The sequence below is a fragment of the Culex quinquefasciatus genome, chromosome 3 (genome assembly GCF_015732765.1).
Source record: "Culex quinquefasciatus strain JHB chromosome 3, VPISU_Cqui_1.0_pri_paternal, whole genome shotgun sequence".
In the NCBI taxonomy this organism is placed as follows: Eukaryota; Metazoa; Arthropoda; class Insecta; order Diptera; family Culicidae; genus Culex; species Culex quinquefasciatus.
Genome location: NC_051863.1, coordinates 84,462,921 through 84,485,579, shown reverse-complemented (window position 1 = coordinate 84,485,579; position 22,659 = coordinate 84,462,921). Strand labels below are relative to the sequence as shown.

General features: G+C 38.9%; 1 protein-coding gene across 1 annotated transcript in view; it reads left to right on the top strand.

The window, feature by feature from the left end:
* LOC6041871 (basement membrane-specific heparan sulfate proteoglycan core protein) overlaps positions 1 to 22,446 on the top strand; it is a 182,808-nt gene extending 160,362 nt beyond the window's left edge. Inside the window, 24 exon segments of the mRNA XM_038260900.1 lie at positions 979 to 2,040; positions 2,109 to 2,372; positions 2,432 to 2,597; positions 2,800 to 3,054; positions 5,544 to 5,555; positions 5,764 to 5,900; positions 5,964 to 6,138; positions 6,309 to 6,897; positions 6,958 to 7,072; positions 7,133 to 7,280; positions 7,484 to 7,664; positions 7,727 to 8,760; positions 8,842 to 8,957; positions 9,014 to 9,179; positions 10,763 to 11,017; positions 16,737 to 16,891; positions 16,962 to 17,237; positions 17,301 to 17,573; positions 17,638 to 18,287; positions 18,421 to 18,581; positions 18,641 to 18,894; positions 18,953 to 19,661; positions 19,732 to 19,882; positions 20,049 to 22,446. Of these exon segments, the coding sequence (XP_038116828.1) occupies positions 979 to 2,040; positions 2,109 to 2,372; positions 2,432 to 2,597; positions 2,800 to 3,054; positions 5,544 to 5,555; positions 5,764 to 5,900; positions 5,964 to 6,138; positions 6,309 to 6,897; positions 6,958 to 7,072; positions 7,133 to 7,280; positions 7,484 to 7,664; positions 7,727 to 8,760; positions 8,842 to 8,957; positions 9,014 to 9,179; positions 10,763 to 11,017; positions 16,737 to 16,891; positions 16,962 to 17,237; positions 17,301 to 17,573; positions 17,638 to 18,287; positions 18,421 to 18,581; positions 18,641 to 18,894; positions 18,953 to 19,661; positions 19,732 to 19,882; positions 20,049 to 20,268 (7,524 nt within the window). The 3' untranslated portion in view covers positions 20,269 to 22,446.
* Positions 22,447 to 22,659: the final 213 nt, after the last annotated feature.

Sequence of the window (22,659 nt, the reverse complement as noted above, 5' to 3'; positions counted from 1 at the left end):
GTAGGGCTTTTCAGTTACGGAATTTGACAAAGTTGTGTATAAAGGACTTGTAGAACACACCAAATCGTACAACTTTGCCGAACATAGTATTGAATTTTGATGAATACAAAAAAAGTTACAACCAAAAATGCGTTAGGCAAACGAAAGCATCGCGAACCATTGGTCCTGAGTTCTGAAATCTTCTTGTAACTTTTTGCGTATGAATTTTACAGCTATACAATGTTTTGAAGAAATGTTGCTGTTGGCGAGTTCTACAAGTGCTTCGAACACCATTTTGTCGAATTCCCTAACTGAAAAGAACTACAAACGAAAAATGTGCCGCGAACCAAAAATGAGCGTCGCGATGGTGACACCACTGTCGAGTGTCCGGAATTCGAAGCAGAAGTGTCCGGATTTCGAATCAGCTTTTAACAGAGTACGGAATTCGAAGCACAAGTCATTTTAATTTCAAAATTATGATGAAAAATTGTTAGAAAATACATATTTTGCATGCATATTTAAACTACATGCTGATGATATTTCTACATTTCCAACTTATTTCATGATTTTTTGCCAGCTAAAACAAAAATGATATGCTACTAAGTGTCCGGATTTCGAATCATGACGTTAATTTGTAACACTATAACTTGAGAGACCGAGCCACGTAGCCCAATGGTAACGCTTCCGCCTCGTAAGCGGTAGATCGGGGTTCCAATCCCGGCTCGGACCAACATAACTGGTGATCTTTTCCCTTCTGGAATCGATTGCTTAGTAAAGGGAAGGTAGTGTATCGTCACAAACTGGACCTTATCACGACACCTTAGGGAGGCGACCTATGGAATGTTAACATTAACCTTAGCATTGTAACATTAAGTTGTGAATGAAACTGCCACTGAATCCGCTTTGTAAATGCCGGCCCCGATACTCTTAAAGGGTGTTCCCTCAGGAACTGGGAAAGATTTACTTTTACTTACAACTTGTATTTTTGCTTTCAATCAGGGTAACAAAATTAAACTTCACCATTACCGCACGGATGGTAGTATCTCGCCGATTGGATCCAGCACATATACCGTTCCAATTGTGGAAGATTTCTGGCAAAACTATGAAGATGGAAACAAAGTTCTACGACCATACTTGCTGATGGCACTGGCCAACGTTAGTGACATCTTCATTAAGGCCACTTACAACACAGTCTCAAACGAGGCAGCACTGTCTCATGTTGGTCTTGACATTGCGTCGGAAAATGACTTCGGATCTGGAACCCGGGCATGGCCAGTGGAGCAATGCCAATGCAGTCAAGGTCACATTGGTCTTTCATGTGAGGATTGTGGTCCAGGATATTACAAGGGTGACGGAGGACTATACCTAGGCTTGTGCGAGAAATGTGAATGTAACGAGCATTCAGATGAGTGTGATCCCATTACGGGAGAGTGCCTCAACTGCCGACACAATACATATGGGAGCAACTGTGAACATTGTAAGCCTCCGTACGTTGGCAACGCTACTGGTGGAACACCCTACGATTGTACTATGGACAAACCGGACTCTTCATTCAACTGCCAACATTGTGATCCACGGGGCTCAACTGTGCGGTGCGAAGGACAATGCGAGTGCAAGCGGCTTGTGGAGGGCTACCGTTGTGATCAGTGTAGAGAAGGTTCATTCGACCTGAGTGCCCAAAATGTCGATGGATGCCGTGAGTGCTTCTGTTCCGGCGTCACAAAATCGTGCAGCAAGTCTCGATTCTTCCGGGAAGATCTTCCGCTGTTCATTAGTGGCGATGACGGATTTACACTGACCGACCGCGACGGTCACGTACTAGTTACAGATAATTTCGATGTAGCACCCAACAGAAATGAAATCAGCTACAACTTTAGAGACCGCAGCACGTACTACTGGAGTTTACCAGAACGCTTGCTGGGTAACCAGATACTATCGTATGGCGCCAACCTCACAATCACGCAATCCACTGTTGGGTCTGAACCTAGCCAAGATCAGGACATCATTTTGATTGGAAATGGCTTGAAACTCTTCTGGACTCGTCCTCATTATGAAGATGGTGTAAGTTTGGCTTGTTAATTCATACTTTTAATCACCTCATACTTTCTAATTAAAACTTTTTTTTTCAGACGTATTCCGTTCCTCTGTTGGAGAGCTACTGGAAAAACGTAGGCTCACGAGGAGTATATCAAGCGAGTAGAAGTGATCTCATGACTGTGCTGTCAAAGCTAGACCACATCTTAGTCCGAGCCACAGTGCGAGATTACACTACCAGATCGTCAATTAGCGACATTGTGCTGGGAACCGCTGTAAACGTGCGTACAGATTATGAACCTGCTGAAGAGGTTGAAGTCTGTCGATGCCCTCCGGGATACCGCGGAACCAGCTGTGAGGTATACTTAATCCACAATTTATGATGATTTAAAATTTAAAACTTATTTATTTGCATTAGCTTTGCGATGATCTTTACTACAAAGATGTGTTCGATCGTTCGGCTGGCATAACGGGCGTGTGTAAGCCATGTCCATGTGACAACGCTGATTCCTGTGAAGCCGACAGCAGAGGTGACGTAATTTGTAACTGTTTGCCAGGGTTCACTGGTCCGAACTGTGACAATCGTAAGTATCATTAAGCGAGACATTCTGTTTGTTTATGTTGGTTTTTGTTCTCGAACGATACTGATTTTGCAAGTGCACTAAAATAATAATCACGTATATCATTACACGCACTAATTAATAGCACTTTAAGGCATTTGAGTTCATTTTGGTAAGGCTGAGTCTATACTAGTTAATTTATCCCATTTTCATACGCTTCATTCAGCACAATTCGATTCTCTCACAAATCCATCTGAGCATAACATAACAAATCGAAAGATAAATTGCTCCGACTACGCCATCGTGTTCTACAATCGGAGTGTTAGCTTCGATCACTACCAAATACATGATGATAAAGGAGTAGAGATTGGAATCATATACAAGATAAAGCGATCACACACAGGTTGTTGTTGCATATTCCATTACAATCTTTCTTTCGCTCCTAATGTGAAACGTTTGCGTCCACGTCCATTCAAGTGTTGTACATAGTAACATTTATACAGCCAATATTTGGATACGTTAAAATGTACCGTCAACTGGGGTCAACAGAGACAAGAGAACAAGCCAAAGACCTTTTCAAAAAAATAAAATCTAGATTTGTTGCTAGGGTGAGGGGGAGCTTCAAATTCCCAAAAAGATGTCCACACGGATTGTATATAGTTGATCTTTTCGCTGTTTTTGTAAAAGCAGATTTAAAGCTATAAAGAATATGAGCAACTCTCTACGAAATCGGCTGATTTCGATCATTTTATATTTTGTATTTTTATTTGGCTCAAACTTTGTGGGGGTCTTCCCTTTGATCAAGTAGGTTATTTTGTGTCATTGGTTCACCCATACAAGTCTTCATACAATTTTGGCTGCTGTCCATACAAAAATGGTACGTAAATATTCAAACAGCTGTAACTTTTGAGTGATTTTTCTGGTTAATTTGCTGTCTTCAGCAATGTTGTAGATATTGTTGAGGACTATTGAGAAAAAAATAGGTACACGGAAAAAATGCAGATTTTTTAAGCAACTTTTTTTCACAAAAAAAAAACTCAATTGCCCAAAATACGTATTTTTTTAATTTTCGAGATTATTTAAAATGTTTTAGGGGACAAAACCCGCAACTTTTGAGCTATAGAGAAACATGGTCAAAAAATCTGCCGCCGAGCTATGCTTTTTTTTTAAAAAATAGTGATTTTTGGAAGAAAAAAAAAACTAAATTACTTGCAATAATTAATTTGACGTAATTTTCAAATGTAAAATTGAATTTGCAATCGAAAAGTACTTTACACATTTTTTGATAAAGGGTTCTGTTTTCAAGATATAGCCACCGAAAGTTGGATTTTAGTGAAATATTTGCAGTTTTTCGATTTTTAGAAATAGTGACCATGAGTGACCATTTCTAATTTTTTATTGCTATAATTTGCTATAAAATTTTCTAAGAGACATTGAAGATTGGACCTCTGGTTGCTGAGATACAGCCGCTTTAAGAAATAGAAAATTGAAGTCTCACTAAAACAACCCACCATTTTCTAATGTCGATATCTCAGCAACTAATGGTCCGATTTTCAATGTTAAAACATGAAACATTCGTGAAATTTTTCGATCTTTTCAAAAAAAAATATTTTGAAACTTGTTGAATCAAGACTAACATTTTAAAAAGGGCCAAACATTGAATATTACGCCAATTTAAAATGCTAGTCTTGTTTTAATTTTTTTCAAAATATTTTTTTTTTGAAAAGATCGAAAAATTTCACAAATATTTTATGGTTTAACATTGCAAATCGGACCATTAGTTGCTGAGATATCAACATTAGAAAATGGTGGGCTGTTTGGGTGAGACTTAGAAAACTTCAATTTTCCTGTTTCTTTTACTTTAAGCGGCTGTATCTCATCAACCAGAGGTCCAATCTTCAATGCCTCTTAGAAAATTTTATAGCAAATTTTCTGAAATTTTCAAAAAAAAATAGAAATGGATAGTGACCAAAAAATTTTAAAAATCGAAAAACTGCAAATATTTCACTAAAATCAAACTTCGATGGCTATATCTTGAAAACAGAGCCGATTATTAAAAAACCTGTTTAGTACTTTTCGATTGCAAATTCAATTTTACATTTAAAAATAACGTCAAATTAGTTTTTGCATGTAATTTAAATTTTCCCAAAATCACTATTTTTTCAAAAATCATAACTCGGCGGCAGATTTTGACCATGTTTCTCTATGGCGCAAATGTTGCGGGTTTATGTCCGCTAAAACATATCAAAAAATCTCAAAAATCAAAAAAATATGTATTTTGGGAAATTGAGTTTTTGTGAAAAAAGTTGATTAAAAAATCTGCAATTTTTTTCCGTGTACCTATTTTTCCTCAACAATACCTACAACTTTGCCAAAGACACCAATTGATCAGAAAAATCACTCAAAAGTTACAGCTGTTTGAATATTCACGTACCATTTTTGTATGGACAGCAGCCAAAATTGTATGAAGACTCGTATGGGTGAACCAATGACACAAAATAGCTTAGACCCCCACAAAGTTTTAGCCAAATCAAAAAATACAAATAAAGTCCATTTCCGGTTTTGGTAGAGAATTGCTCATTTATAAAGTGTAGCACGTGGAATGAATAAAAATTGCTATCACTATTCAGCCTGCTGTTCCAATCCACCTCCGTTGACGGTATTTGCAATAATAAATGTGGGTCAAAGTATTTAAACCTTTAAATAATGCTTATATTCATCTTATAACTATCAAACAATACCATTTTCGTGGGATTACTTGTTGTTTAAACTTATGGTATCCGGTTTACCCTTTAAAAAAATTTACAGTAATAATCAAAACATAGTTCTTTTGGATGATAAGTGAAGTCATGTTAGACCATCTTCCGTACATGTTGAGTAAATCTTCATCGATACTTTAAAAACTTTTATCAAAATAATTTATCTCTTGTGAAAAATAAACTAAAGCATTCCACAACATAATACATACAGATCAAAACAAGCGTACTAACTCTATTTTTTTATTGTCGTTAAACAAACTAGTAACATTCATTGTTTTGTGAATTGCTTATTAATATATTTTTCGATTTTTCAAATACTTTCTAATACTTCAAATTGCGAATTTTAATTAAAACTGTACAGGCAACTAAGCATCATAAAAGACTTCTTCAACGTTTATTGATAATAATTCGAAACTTTAACTCGCGCACAGGAGGACATGAAGACCATGTTACCGAGCGACCACCTCCACCGGTGATTGAGGTTGTTGTAACTGCTCCGACCATTCAAATCGTCGAAGTTGGAAGTAGAATTCGTCTTGGTTGTACGGCACGCTATATTGTTTCGAAGGTATTGCAGCAGATGCATGGTTTAACTTCTCAAACATTTTGATCAAAACTTTTTTCCTACCAGCATCCGATCGATGTCCGTTGGGACCGCATTGGAGGACGTCTGCCGGATCGTGCCTACATCGAGAGTGGAACACTGACTATAACTAATGTGCAGATCTCCGATAGCGGCATTTACGTGTGCCAAGCTGGAAGCGGCCCCGACACGGCCAACCAGCGAGTGACAGTGACCGTCGAAGGTAAGTTAAAAAAAATATTGCTGAAATGTTCTGTGAGCATCAACTAACTGATTTGTACAAACAAAAGCTTTCTCAAAGTCACATCGGAGAAAGTTAGGTATTAACTTGCTTTAGTTTGTTCAGGGTTAAAATCTGAAGAAAAAAAATCTATATTGATAAACCTTTTCCAGGAGGTTCTTCATCGCGAAAACCAGAAGTATCTCTTTCCGAAGATGTGATTGATCGCGATGAGTTCCGTTCAGCTGATGTAACGTGTACGGCAACTGGCTTCCCAACACCAATTGTCACCTGGGAACGCATGGACAATCATCCGTTGTCGTCGAATGTTATTATCGAATACGGTCTGTTACGGTTCAATTCGCTTAGGAAATCTGATGAAGGCACCTACCGATGCAGTGCACGTAATGATATCGGCGAATCGGACAAGATATTGCATGTCTACGTACGAGAATCTCGACCCTCACCGACCCATCCAGATCACGCGTACGAAACTGTTGTAATCAATCCTGACAACTACCAGGGAAGATCGGGAGAACAAATCACGCTGACATGTGTGTGCCAGCCTCGTGGACAGGTTCGATGGGCCAAGACGGGTGAACCAGATTTGCCTCGCAATAGCTACATCCAGAATGAACTACTAATTATTGAACATGCCACAGCAGAAAACTCTGGCCGGTACACGTGTACGGCAATCTTCCCAAGTGGTCGTGAGCGAAGTTCCTTCGTTGACGTTGCTGTGTCACCTGCTAGACCAGATTTGTATGTTTCAAAACATTTTAATTACTATTGGAGATGCTTATTGCAACTTCTCTTCCTCAGCACAAGTCCACGAGTTAAGCCGTTAGATAACAAGCATGCGGTCACACAAGGCACGGACTACACCGTCATTTGCGAGGCTTCTGGCAATCCCCAACCAACCATCAAATGGACTTTGGTACCAAACGAAACTTCTCCTTAATGTTCAGATAAACATCTTCATTTTTATTTCCTCCAGAGTGGTAAGCCATTTGCTCCTAACGTGCAGCAGATTGGAAATACTCTTCGCATCGTAAATGCGCAACCCGCCAACGGTGGTGTGTACATTTGCTTGGCCGAAAACAGTGAAGGCATGGATCGTTCATACACCGTGCTCGACATTGATAGTAAGTTGAATGTTCCGATGATTAATGCTCAGTTCAGCATGTAGGTACTACAATGTATTCTTAATATTTTCTATCGCATCCAAGCACTTGATGAAAAGGGTAACTTAGTAAAACCTTAGATTTGATATGAAAAATCAAAACATTAGCATAAATTCGTAAAAAGAAACATTGTTTAATTTGTCTATTTTTCATATCGTCAACAGGACGAGAATCGCCAGTGCTTGAGTTATACCCAACGGAGCCTCAGGTCATTAAGGTAGGTGAATCAACGCGTTTGTCCTGTCGTGCGACCGCTGGTGTACCATACCCAATGTTGAAATGGGTGCGAAGGGATCGAAGACCACTGTCAACCCGAGTGACGCAGGATTATCCTGGAGTTATTACGTGAGTTTCCATCATTGTAACACTAATAGCGTATTGCCTAATATTCACATTACCAACCACAGGTTACGCGAAGTTACTCTAGACGATGCCGGAGAATACGAATGTAGAGCCGAAAACTCAGCTGGCTCGACTTCGCTTTCAGCATCGATCGATGTTCAGTTGGCACCTATCATCACAATTACGCCACCAGTAGAGGAGCTCAAAATCAGAGAAGGAGATGAATTAAGCATTCAGTGCACGGCGAGGGGCAAACCAGAACCGAACGTTGTTATCAAACCACCTCATCACCAGGATACTGATCCGCGTCACCTTTCGAGCTACGAAGGCAGAGGTTCAGCAAACGTTCATATTTACCAAGCTGAGGTTAAACATTCAGGAACGTACGAATGTATCGCTACCAGCACTGCCGGAACAGACTCACGATTCATCACTATTCAAGTTGACAAAAAGCGAGGCGATTTGGGACCTCATGATAACGATCGTGACTATGAAGAACCTGATCGTCCGATTCGTCCGCCACCTCCGTATGACAACAACCGTCCTCACCAGCCACAACCACAACCGCCTTACTATGACCGACCACAACAGCACACATATAAGGCCATTCTGGGCGAAAGATCAGAACTTCTCTGTAACGAAGCTTCTAGAGGGGCTCGTACTGAATGGAGACGCGCCGACGGTCGTCGTCTGCCGGCGGGATCTATTCCTCGTGACGGTCAGCTGATCATCGAAAATACCGGACATGATGCAACTGGACTCTACGATTGTGTAGCACACGATATTGCGGCTTCACCTACGACCATTGTTCAGATCATGCTACAGGTCATTGAGCCACCTAGAATCAGCTTTAGCCCGACAATGCCAATGGTTGTACGGTCGGGAGAAACGGTCACTATTACCTGTAACGCCACTGGTGAACAACCCATCCATATTCTCTGGCACGGAGAGAATATGCAATACCTTCCCGATAGAATTCGAGTCAGCGGACAATATCTGCAGTTTACTCAAATCACACAAGAAGATGCAGGTCGCTACTATTGCTCTGCTTCAAATCGACACGGCAACGTGACGAAAGTTGCCGAGGTTATCGTAAATCGTGAGTACTTTTATGAATTAGATTTTTTTGTTGTCTCCAACCATTTTGTAACGCTGAAACACATTACTTGTGGGTTTACAGGCAACGAAATGATTCCTGACATTCCGTCTCACGGCCGCGTACACGAAGTGTACCGAGGATCTTCAATTTCCCTGGACTGCAAACTTCCCGACAACCATTATTATCCGGGACTTACGGTATACAAGCGTTACGATCTTTTTTGAAAAGTTTCATTACCCAAAGACTCTTTCAGTATCATTGGAGTCGCCTTGATCGTCCACTTCCGTACAACGTCCGCACGGAAGACCGCGTTCTCCAGCTGAACTATATCCGTGATGAAGACGCTGGAAGGTACGAGTGCCGTATGAACTACCCGAACGGATCCGTAGCGTATGATTTCGTGGACGTAGTGATCAAGGGTGAGTACAGCCCTCGAAACCGCCGAAACCAGGGTGCTAGACGGTGGTGGGAAAGCAGCCGACGCACAAGAAAATAGTTAATCTGGTCCTAAGTACAGAAAGCTAGGTCGGATGAAAGCCACAAACAATTGAATTCTCGCAATGAAACCAGGAACATAGTTTATATGCATGTATTCTTTATTAACATTTATTTTTTATGATTTCCTTATCTGAAAATGAATGAAATGAAATGGTTTAATTTCTGGAAAATTTAATTGACATTGCAGACAAAAATGTCTCAAGCCAACCCTTGATTTCTTACCAGAGTGCGGACAATTTTCTCTGTATCGGCTATACATAAAACTTCCGCCAATAATACTGCCACTATTTATTAATGCTGCCATTACGAAATTAAAAAAAATGCTTTGAGTTTGAAAATAATTATCAAAAGACTGATAAAGCATTTCATTTCATTACCATGCCTTAACTTCAACTGTAAATACTTTTTTCGCTTACTGGCCAACGGTAAAAGCAAAAAATATTTTTTCTAAGATCTTCATTTTACTTCAAATGGGAACTGTTTATTTAAACAGTGGAACAAATGAAGAAATAACTATTTAATTCAGTATTGTTGATTTTAATATATAGTAAAATTTCAAACCTTTTTTTCCAATATGTTGATAACAATGCACAAAATAATGAGAGATATTCTTTCTGAATTTATGTCTAACCTAAATCATTTCCCGCTAACCAAATCAAGTACAGGGAAAACCGAACGTTGATCATCTCTCTGATGTCACATGTTTGTGGAAAGAACTCAAAGTATTCTCCCGTTTCATACTAACCAAACTTGCACGCTTCTTTTATAACTTTGTGTAGTAACTAGTAAACTTATTTCGACTGCCAGCAATAAAACATTAAATTTAATCAAAAATAAACGGTAGCAGTAACACATAGTTTAAAGTGTAGCAATCAAGTTGAAAGTAGTATATGTTAGTAGAAGCAAAGTCATTTCATATTTAGATACCTAGAGTAGCATAACACTTGATGATTATAAAGAAAATTAATATTTATGCGAAATAAATCAATGCAGCTGTTCAAAAACTGAATCATCATATATTTAAGTAATCCATCACCCCTTGTTTTGTTCCTTAAAACTTCATCTTACAATCGGTACCGTAGTAAAATCATAACCAAACGCCATCCCTGCTCCAGCTCCCCTTTGATGTTGCTTGATGAAATCAATTAATATATTATGTTGTTTTTGAGAAAATGTGAAAGCATGGTGCGTTAACATACTTTCAAAGAAGTATTTATTTATCACTGGTGAAAAAATGAGCACATTTAACTTGAATTACTAAACAAATAGAAAACAGTCTTTGAAAACAGTAAATGTCTTAAAAGTAATTTATATTTAATAACATATACCTTCTGAGGATCAGAATCAATTGCTCTGATTGGCAGAAAATATTCTTATCTTTTTCACTGATGGTACCCACTTTTTATCTTACATTATTGTAACAAAATGCAAACTAAATCATTCGCAAAACCATCACTAAACCGTTTGCGCTATTACAAACAAACAAAAACTCTGACAAATCAAGGATCCGGATCCGGCAGTGACAATACCGAATGCACCTACACTGACTACGTTTGCAAGGCTCCCATTTTGATTTTCTACACCTGTATACCGGCGTGGATGATTTGTGATGGGAAATCTGATTGTGCCGACTCCTCGGACGAACGCAACTGCCGCGTGTTGCGCAAAGGAACTGTGCGCTTCGGACCCACGGATCAACCCGGACGGGGCCAACGTCAGTCTTTGGATCCGTTCTACCGAGCAGCATCTAAATTTTTCGGTTTGTTTTTAAATCACAACTCTTAAGTTCGTTTATAAATATTATGTTTAAAATGCTTTAGTTTATCTACAGTTTTAAAATTTCTAGCAAATTGCGCCAGCCTATTTAAAGAAAAAAAAAATAAGTGTCTAGCCGCAGCAAAATTAAACACTGATGCTCTCCTTTAGGTTTTGCACTGTATTGGCATAAAGGACGCCTCAATTTGCAAGAATGAGTATATATCGTTTTTTTATGTTTTAGAATTTGTTTCAGTGTTTTATACATATATACTAGATAATTTCTGTTTAGTTAAATTGTGGTTAATTCACGGCTTTAGTCAAAATTACACAAACACTACGCTCTGCCACAAGAAACAACATCAAAACAACGTTCCTTAGCTTTCGAGAAAAAAACAAACCATGGAAGTTATGTTTATCAAGTTGTAAAAACAATCATATCGCGCTTTCAATTATGTATGAAGCATAAATCCAAACCAAACGACCGCACATATCCTAGGATAAGTGCAAATGTTGGAAGTTTGGTATGATCATCTGTGAAAATGTCCTGCTTTAAACATCCCACTCAATACCATTAAAACCAAGTTAATCAGGTAAATGCTTCTTCGTGTGTCCACCTCAAAACAAAATGCACGGCAAAGCCACGTCATTATGCTTTTAAGCAAATAAAAGGGTACGTAGTATTTCGACTCAAACTCTATTTTTTTCAAAATTTAACTTTGCTTTCAACGATTTTCCTTAACTGCTTCGAGAGTGGCTTTTCTTCCCAATTTCTAAAACTTTGTTATTTAATTGCATTTACAGTACCCAGAAGCTTTCCATACAATCAAACTATATATGTGAAAGCTAAAGTGGAACGATTTACATAAAGCTTTGGCAAACAAGAATCTTTATGAGCTTTAATTGTTAACATACAATATCCGTATAGTTATAGTGTTGATAACATAACACGCCTAACACTTGTTTTTCAAGTATTGTGCTAACCCAACATAATTTACAAAAAATACAAAACATCTTTAACTATAAGTCTGTAGCAATGTTTGAAAATCTAGAACGAGCATTTTAACAGCTGAATCATTTTTGAAAATTCTCAGGCTACAGGTTCACAAAACCCGATATGTAAAGCAGTAGCTAGACGCCGCAGTTAATATTTTCCTTCAACCTGAGAATTTGCAAAATAGTTTTCTTTGTGAAAAAGCTTATGCGAGGTTTTCAAACATTGCTCTAGAAGTGTTTTCACAGTTACAAAAATATGAGGAGGAAAACTAATCATTGAGGATATTATGATCAATTAAACAGACCCATCAAATTTCATTTTAAAATTTCAAAACCATTTTAGTAACATTTTTTGCTTTTTGCAATTCCGTCGTGAAAATTCCTACTAAGCAAAAAATCCGATGGTGAAATCGCATACAAAAGCATGTACATCACATTTGTGAGCAAACTATTGTAATATTCTATGAGAAAACGTGTACACAAAATGCATGTACGGAAAAAAAAATAAATTTTGCCCACCGACATCAGGGGTGACATTAAGAATATATACAATATTCCTATAATTGGTCGCAGTGGTATTATGGCTCGACAAAAAAAAAAGCCTGGGGGGTGAGATTGAGTCATACAAATTTCACCATTTTTGAATGACACAATCTAACCCCCCAGGCCCAATGTCACCTGATGATGGCACCCCAAAAATAACATCAATCTGTTGAGAGTCATATTCAGATTTCCAAGTCCGCGCCCCAACCCTCTCGGCTATCTCGGTGTGAAATTAGCTGGAACAACACCGATGTACACTGTACAGTCATCCCACATATTCGGAACGGTTTCCAGATAGGCCAATGTTCAAAAAATCATAGCAAATCGATAATTGAACTTAATGATTCGCTTTTATCTTCATTTGAAAGCTTTTCTTGTGATCTTTCGAATGCTGTATCGAACATCTGCAAATTTTAACTTTTATATGAAGTTTTTGAAGATTTACTTCGACCCTTGAAATCCACAAATTTGGAACACTTTTTTCTTACGAATGTAAACAAACTTTGGATCTCTCCAGGAGTACATATTTATTACCAAATAATGACTGTTTAATGTAATTTAACGAGTGTTTTGCTGCTCTGGACAAAATAGTCTTGGAATGAAGTTTTTTGTTCAAAAGGTACTACTTTTACTAGTGAAATAGCAACATAATGTCCAAATGAAGGTTCTAAAAATAGTAAGTTGACAAATTGAGCATGAGCATGAGCATGAGAGACCACCCATGGTTGTCCTTCTCCATTGCTGAACAGAACCGTAATATCCTTTCAGCACTACTGATCATAGGCTTCGACTACCAAGTGGTATTTCCCTTATCAACAGCATGTATGAATGCGCTGAAAAGATAAAACACCATGATTGCCAAAACAAGATCAGTTGCGAATAGGTAACAGTCATTGGCCACCAACGGCGCCCGCCATGTCAGTTTGTAGATCTCGATTTTAAGGGACGGGAATGTTAGTTAGCGCAGGTTGCTACTAGGGCAGCTGATTTACTCTGTGCTTACACCCCACAAGCGCCAGGAACCTGAAAATTGGTTAGTAGGATAGGGTGTTTGGTCAGGATTCATCATAGAAGATGATGATGCGACCCAAAATCATAGTGTTTGTTGAAAGGTATTATATTTTATTCTCAAGGCAAACAATCGGTTGCTGCGGATGAGACATTTCCCGTTTAACTGTTGTTAAATTTTTAATGAAATGGTTTAATCTTAGACAGCCGGCTGTGGAAAGATATAACCAAATAATATTTATTTATAAAATGAGGTGTTAAACGCAATGCTGCAATGATAGCGTAGTCTGATTTTTAATTATAAAATCATTTAGCTCACGATTTTTTACGGAATAGACGCGACGAACTCAATCATCAAGTGCCTTCCGATCTTCTTTCTGTTAGCTAGATAAGGTATTGATTTTCGTTGCCTCTCGAGCTACGATGCTATGGAGAGGGCTTAACACACAAACAACCGACGTCGAGCCCTCCGAGCTACGGAGCTATGGGAAGGTCTTTTCAACACAAAAAAGACTCGCGCACCACGACGTTCTTGATGAATCAAAATAATTTTGTTACGCGATAAACCTAGCGAACTCGGATCGTTTTTATCGAAAACTATATCACAATTCACGACAAAAATGCGAAACAAAAGGCACACACAAAAAAAAACACTTTTCACTCCGAATATTTTTTACGACCACGCGCTCCCTTTGTCAATTATGCACTGATGACGCTGCATTTTCAGAGGGTATTCTTCTCCTCGCAGCGCACAATTCACGACAAAAATTCGAAACAAAAGGCTCACACAAAAAAAAACACTTTTCACTCCGAATATTTTTTTTACGACCACGCGCTCCCTTTGTCAATTATGCACTGATGACGCTGCATTTTCAGAGGGTAATCTTCTCCTCGCAGCGCACAATTCACGACAAAAATGCGAAACAAAAGGCACAAAAAAAAAAATCACTTTTCACTCCGAATATTTTTTTACGACCACGCGCTCCCTTTGTCAATTATGCACTGATGACGCTGCATTTTCAGAGGGTATTCTTCTCCTCGCAGCGCACAATTCACGAAAAAAATGCGAAACAAAAGGCACACACAAAAAAAAAATCACTTTTCACTCCGAATATTTTTTTACGACCACGCGCTCCCTTTGTCAATTATCTAAAAATAGTAAGTTGACAAATTACCATAAAAGTATTTCGAATTTGTGGGTGTTCCGAATATGTGGGATGACTGTACCAGTAGGTTTCCCGTACGTCATATTCTAAATTAACTGTATACGTTGTATGGGGAACTTACATCGGTGTTGATCCAGCTGATTTCACAGTGGCGAGATAGCCGAGAGGGTTGGTGCGCGGACTTGGAAATCTGAATATGACTCTCACCAGAATGATGGTATTTTTGGGTCGCGCAAAATTTATTTATTTTTCTTCCGTACATGCTTTTTGTGTACATGTTTTTTCATACAATATTACATAATTTCGCTCACAAAGGTGATGTGTATTCTTTTTCATGCGATTTACACATATTTTTTTACTGTGTACTTTTCTTGTCATTCTCGACCCAGGGAACCAGGGAAACGACTCCTACACCTGGACTGAGCTAACGACCTAACCACCGGGACCAACATTTACTACCCTGCCCGACGAAAGGCGTCATCAAACAAATCTTGTCTCAAAATTTGTCAGCGGGACCTTGTGGGATCAAACCCAGGCCGACTGGGTGAGAGGCAACCACGCTGACCCCTACTCCACAGTCGTTATCTCAAGAGATGTCAATTCGCTCAACATTCGAAAAAATGATTCTTATGTAAAATCGACTGGGTAACACGATTGTTAAGTTTTATTCAAAATTTAAACGCATGTATATTGAGAAAATTGCGTGTAAAATTTTCAATTGCGCAAAATGAATCAAACTTTGATTCCAATAAAAAAAATTTGAAGAAGCCTTTCAAATCAGCGTTCAGCGTCCAATTACCTTTAAAAATAGTTATCGGGTTTTGTTCTATCATTTTTTGTTTCTGAGATATGGGACCATCCATAAACCACGTGGACACCCTTGTGGGGAGGTGGAGGATCAGCTGTTGTCCACGCAAAAAAAAAATTGTTTTGTATGGAAATTGTACACGAGGGGGAGGGGTCTGAGACTTTAAATAAATGGCCACGTGGTTTATGGATGGTCCCTATGTTAATTAAATTGTTTTAAAGGTTATTTACCAAACATTAGTATACAGTCATCCCACATATTCGGAACACCCACAAATTCGGAACACTTTTGTCGTAATTTGTCAATAGAATGCAAAATGCAACTTTCCTGCCAACCCTGCTATTTTTAGGGCCTTTATTTGGACACTCTCTTGCTATTTCACCAGTAAAAGTAAAACTTTTTAAACAAAAACTGCATTTCCAGACTATTTTATCTAGAGCACCAAAACACTGCCTCAAAATTGCCTGTTCCATGATTGTGGGATGTTATTGTGTCTCCCACAATTGTGAAACACCTGAATTCAACTGATATTGTCACAAAAAAGTTAGTAGACCATTCATAAAACATTACTTAGCATGAGTTTTATTGGTTTCAGAGTGCAAAGTCATTATTTTGTAAAAAAAATATGTACTCCTGGAGAGAAAAAAGTTTGTTTACATCGTAAGAAAAAAGTGTTCCGAATTTGTGGATTTCAAGGGTCAATGTTTTTCTTTGAAAACTTGATATAAAACTTTAAAGTGTACAGCCGGTCTATACATCAATCGAAAGATCGCAAGAAAAGCTTTCAAATGAAGGTAAAAGCAAATCATTATGTTCAATTATCGATTTTATATGATTTGTTGAACATTGGTCGATCTATAAACTGTTCCGAATATGAGGGATGACTGTACTTCCAATTATTCATGCATAGTTAAACTCGAAAGTGTATTTTGCTATCATTGGCTTACCATTTCAATCACCAACTTGCATTTCTTTAAATGTCTTTTGCTGAAATCAATATCTAGTCATACACTTTATCAACAAAATGCCTAAACACACATTTGTACCTTAAAAATGAATACTACACAAAGTACTAAACTTCTAACAAATGGTGTAAAGCTAACAAAGAAAAAGTATCTCATATATTGTCTATCTTACATTCTCCGATATCAAAAAACGCTTTTTTTATTTATAAAGTAACTTGTAATATATACTTTAACCAGCTCCTCAATCTCTGCCGATATTGCGACTTGAACCGACCGTGTCTTACCTACGACCGGGTGAGTCCGTGGTAGTAGACTGCAGTTCGTCGGCCGGATCCCATGTACCTGTGTCCTGGCAGAGACTTGGAGGTCAACCTTTGCCGTACAACTTCCGGGTAGGTTAATGATTTCAAACATGTGTTGCCTCAGTTTGCCTAATACTACACCTCCCCTTTCAATTTTCAGCAAGACGGAAATCGACTAATTATTCAAGATGTCACCGAGACTGACGGTGGCAAATATACCTGCGTGTGCCATACCGATGACGGACTGCAGTACATTTCCGACTTCGAGCTTACCGTTAGCCCCGCCAGACAGCCGGAAACTCAGCGAACGTCCAAGGTAGAATACGCTGAACGTGGTTCAACGGTGAAGTTGCAGTGCAATACCGATATTCATCCCACCTCATTCCACTGGTCACGTGATCGTGGAACTTTCAACGCAGATCAGAACATAACAGTTGTAAGTAAGATTCATTGAAGATTGCAGTGTCAAATTTTAAAATGAAATATATTTATTCAACAGCCGATTCTTACGTTGACCGACGTGCAAGCAGCGGACGCCGGAACGTACATTTGTACGGCCAGGCATAACGGACAATCGGTGGACGTATTGACGATTCTGGTGGTAAACGGTGCTATTCCCTTCTTTCCGCAGTCACCAAAAAGCTTTATGGCGTTTAATAAAATCGACAACGCGTACTCCAAGTTTAACTTTGAGATTTCATTCAAACCTGAGAAGCTCAACGGATTGATCCTGTACAATGGACAGCGTCGACCAAATGGAGACTACATCTCGGTATGATCCTATCATCTTAACATCTTCCTTTTTTATGCTCGATTTATTTTCCTTGTTCGTTTAGGTATCGCTGCGAAACGGATTCCCGCAGTTCAAATTTGACTTCAATGGACAATTGGTCAGTCTGCAACCGGAGAAACCCATCCACATGGGACAATGGCATACGATCAAAGTGAATCGTGTCAGAAATAACGGCTTCCTGTTAGTTGACGACCAGGCTCCGGTTGTTTTCCCTGATAAACTTAAATTCCATGGGCTCAATTTGGATGACAACTTGTACATTGGAGGAGTGCCAAACTTTGCAAACATTCCCGCATCAGCCGTTGAGGCTAGAGAGGGCTTCGTCGGTTGTATAAGCCGATTGGTGATCAACGGACGTGAAATTCAACTTCATCAAGAGGCCATTACAAATGAAGGAACAACCTCTTGTGAACCGTGCGCTGACGATCCTTGCAAGAATTCTGGTGTTTGCCTGGACACTCAATCTGAAACGGGATACTCTTGTGTGTGCCAGGATGGCTACACCGGAAAGGACTGCAGAATTGAGGGCCAGAAATGTATGCCAGGAACGTGCGGTATTGGCCGTTGCGAGGAAACAGAAAACGGTGCCGAGTGCTACTGCCCGATTCACAAGACTGGTCCAAGATGCCAGTATACTGAACATTATACAGACGACACTTTGGCCTTTAAGGATGGAAGCTATGCAGCTTATGAGTATGTTGATGAAATAAACCTATCGGTATAAATTATCATTGATATCGTTACTATTGTCGTCTTTCGTAGGCGAATGCCATTGAATAGGAAGAATGAGATGCATATCAAACCATTTTTTTATTTACAATTTCAGCAAATTCCAAACTAAACGCAGCGCCAAATTCCGCTTCAAGGCAGACAACTTGGAAGATGGCGTTCTTTTGTACGCAGTGGAAAATGAAAAGACCTACGGCGATTTCATTGCCATTATTCTGAAAGATGGATACGTCGAATTGCGCTACAGTGTTGCTGGAAGTACGTGTGTCTGAGTAATTTGAAAGGAATCAGTAATTAAATACGTATCCCACTTGTAGAAATTCCTCCCGTCATTTTGAAATCGACTGTTCCAATCAGGGTCAACCAATGGCATGATGTGTCGGCAGGCCGAAGCCGAGGTGGACTAGCATATCTCCAGGTCGATGAAGAGCCACTCCTGAACGAGCCGAAGATTGGTCGAGCTACTGCCATCGCTCTGAAGTCGAACGTCTACGTGGGAGGATACGACAAGAGTGTCCTGCTGAATCGCGCTGTTAGTGTGTCTCGTGGATTTGAAGGATGTATATCCAATGTAAGTATTTAGATTTTAATTGAATTTTAAGGTATTAAATGTACTACTCTCCCAACAGCTTGAGATCTCCGGAAATACCTTGAATATGATTGATGACATCAAAGACTCCGCCAATCTGTACAACTGCGGACATCAGCAAAACTCCATTGACAATGGATCCGAAAATGATGAAGATAACGAAATCGACCCTTGTAAGCCTGGATACGGAGGACCAAACTGTGACGTTATAGTCGATGTTTGTCTCGCCCAGCGACCATGTGAAAATGGAGCCGTATGCCATAGCAAACTAAACGAATTGCAGCATACTTGTGAATGTCAGACAGGCTTTTTAGGACGAAAATGTGAAAATATGTATGCAACGAACATCGGATCCCAGTTCCGAGGTGATGGGTTCTTAGAAATCGATCCTAAGGCCATCGCTGCCTCTGCCGACCAGTATGAGACAAAACTAGCTATTATGTTCAGCACCACCCACTATAACGGAATGCTCCTTTGGTACGGTCAACGCAACGGAGATGTATTCTCTGGCGATGATTACATATCTCTGTCTGTCCACGAAGGATTTCTGGAACTGGGAATGCGACTGAACGGAGAAGAATCTACGCTGCGCAATGAAGACGTCTTTGTTGCCGATGGAGAACAGCATGTGGCGGTCATTACCCGAGAAGCCAACCGAAACAGACTAGAAGTGGATCACTTTTCATCCCACGGTGAAACACGACCCACGAGAAAACAAGACATTCATCTGCCCGGTAGCATTTATATCGGTTTGTTGAGCTTAATTACACACTCACGTGTTGGAAACAATATCTATTCAAACACATTTATCCATTCCAGGTGGTGCCCCAGATCTGAATCGTTTCACTGGAGATCGCTTCAACGAAAGCTTCAATGGCTGTGTATACGTGATAGAGAATCCCGACACTTCTAGGGCGGTCCCGCTGCAAGATTTTGCTATCCGGACAGTGAATGTCGACGTGTGCGATGAGTATGTATTATACAAAATCCAATCATTTTAACAAAATCCGTTAGCAATATCTAACAGTACTAACAAATCTATTATCTTTGTCATTTTGCTAACCAACTGGATTTGTGGTAATTTTACACTGATCTGAATCAATGACTATATTCATAAACTGTGCCTTACACACTAGTCCAAAGTGGGTGATTCCCGCATTACTTTATCCCGACTTTCCGGATGATGGAGACGATCTGTTTGGTCCGCTTGAGTTTGATAAAGTGGAAGAACCGCCTCCCGTTCATATAATTTACCCAAGGCCTTACAACCAGGGCTCTTTGGCAACATGTGCAAGCATTTGGTTAATTGTAATTACGACAATTTGCAACATGCTGCCATCTCTTGTACGATTATGAGAATATTTTGCAAACAGAATAGGAGTAAACTTGTAGTTATCGTTATAAATATAGATGATATCAATGTAGATAGTATATTTTAGCAATAATCAAGACTTAACAATTGTATATATGTATATCAACGTCCCGGTTTGGTTGCTCGAATGTATGGCCTATATGTTCAATATTTCTCGTCATCACATATCATATCTAGAGTGCCTATATGGAGAGGCAGAATGATACTCTCGGGGATTTAATCGAGCAACAAGACCTTGATTTGAAATCACATTTTTGTAACGCTGATAGGGTATTTTAACCAACAATGGACACCCTAGTAGAGCCAACGATCATTTTCCACATGTTATCACTATTTTAAACATTATTTCATACCTCATTGTACAGAACCATGAAATCTGAAGACTTTTGAACCATTTCGACTATTTTTTCATCAATTAATTACTTTTATGCAGCAAAACAGCCATTTGAAAAAATGCCTATTTCTATTTCCTATAATGGACCTGGGTCCATAATCCGATTGTGGACCCGGGTCCACTATAGGAAAACTCTTGTTTTTATAACAATTTGTTTAAATTTTTTTATGTTTTGGTGCATGGTTTGGGCCGAATGATGGATAAAATAAAAAAGAGGGCTTTTATTCATTTTTCATTGTAAACATATATGATTTGTTAACAAATATGTCCACAACATAAATTTTAGACCAAATGGGCAACTAGCAGTTTGCTAAGAAAAAAGGGAAGATTGATATATTTATTGCTTTATTTCTAATTTAAGAGGAAAAAGTGAATTATTCTTGCCCAATAAAATTAAGATAATTACAGAATGTATCATACTCAAGTGGCAAATTTCTGCCAGATTTGGTGAAATGCACAATTTCGGGACAAATTCCCTATTTTGACAAAGAACTTTGTCCTAAGGGCACTATCTACGGGTGTCAATCCAAAATATCGCGAAGCGAAAGTGTAACGATTTGTGTAATTGTTTAAACGCTTATATCTTCCACCCCATTCAAGCAATCTGCATGTTTTATCCACCAAACGAAAGGGGAAGTCTTAAATTGCAAGTAGGCTACCTTAAAACTTTGATGAAGTATTCAAAAGTTAAAATGAAAATAAAAAATGAGTCCAGGACAAATCCCGGCTGCTGATTGGCTGAAAGCGCTTAGCAAATTTTGCCTTGTCTCCTGCTTTCGTGGAACTGTCACGCGAGAATGTTACACCATGGTTGCCACATTTCGTGCGAACTATATAATCTAGCACACAGACGGATTCACGGTGGCAATTTTTGCTCACACACACACACGCACACATTGAAAGTCACAGTTTGTGCACCAACTTGGGAGGAATTCTGTTCTAATGAAGATTGTTAGGATGGTCACCGGAAATCCAGAATGATTTGGGGAAATGGGGTTGGGATCAAATTGGTATGATATCGGCCACAGCCTGGAGTGGTGGACATGGCAGTTGGGTTTCCTCTGAAGTCAATTTGGTTGGTTCTACGATGTTGAATAGTGGATCCGTTCACAACACCCCTTCAAATTCATTCATTCCACGTGCGGTCATCAATGCTTGTTTAAATAATGAAAAATTGAATATTTCCCACATCAATGTTCAAAGCCTTTGTGCTCGACAGTTCACTAAATTCAATGAACTTAAAATGTCATTTATTGACAATAAAATTGGTATCATTTGTATGACAGAAACTTGGTTAAGTGATAAAATTACTGATTCGATGATTGAACTCGATAATTTCCAACTGGTTAGAAATGACCGAAATCGACAAGAGGGGAAGGTAAATCCACCAACTTCTGATTGTTCTGGTTTTCTGGCATCCAACGTTGAGGAGTTTAACATAAAATATGATTCAACCTTTTTTATCGGTGATTTCAATACTAATTTGATGAAAGATTCGAATAAATCACAAAGTTTTCGTGATGTTCTGGAAAGAAAGTCATATGTTTGTATAAACGATGAGCCAACATTCTTTCATAATACTGGTTGTTTTCAGCTCGATCTTTTTTTAACTGACTCTCCGCAACTTATTATAAAAAAATAATTAAATTTCTATGCCAGGTGTGTCAAGTCATGATATGACAATTGCCTCATTAGATATTGATTTCAATTCTGAAAAAATATATATTATAGAGATTACAATAACTTTAATGCGGCAGCTTTGCGTGATACCTTTTTTTCTTTCGACTAAAACGTTAACTTTCTTTACAGGTCGAGTTCAATAATTTAATAAATTCTAAATCGGTTTTAAAGTGTTTTATTGTAAGTGTATGTGTGTGTGTATGTGAGGGGGGTACGTACCGCTGCTACCTTAACGACGACGACTTCTGGGCCGAATCCGTTCGGCCGGCGAGCGCTCGCGTACTGGAGGACACTGGTTCTC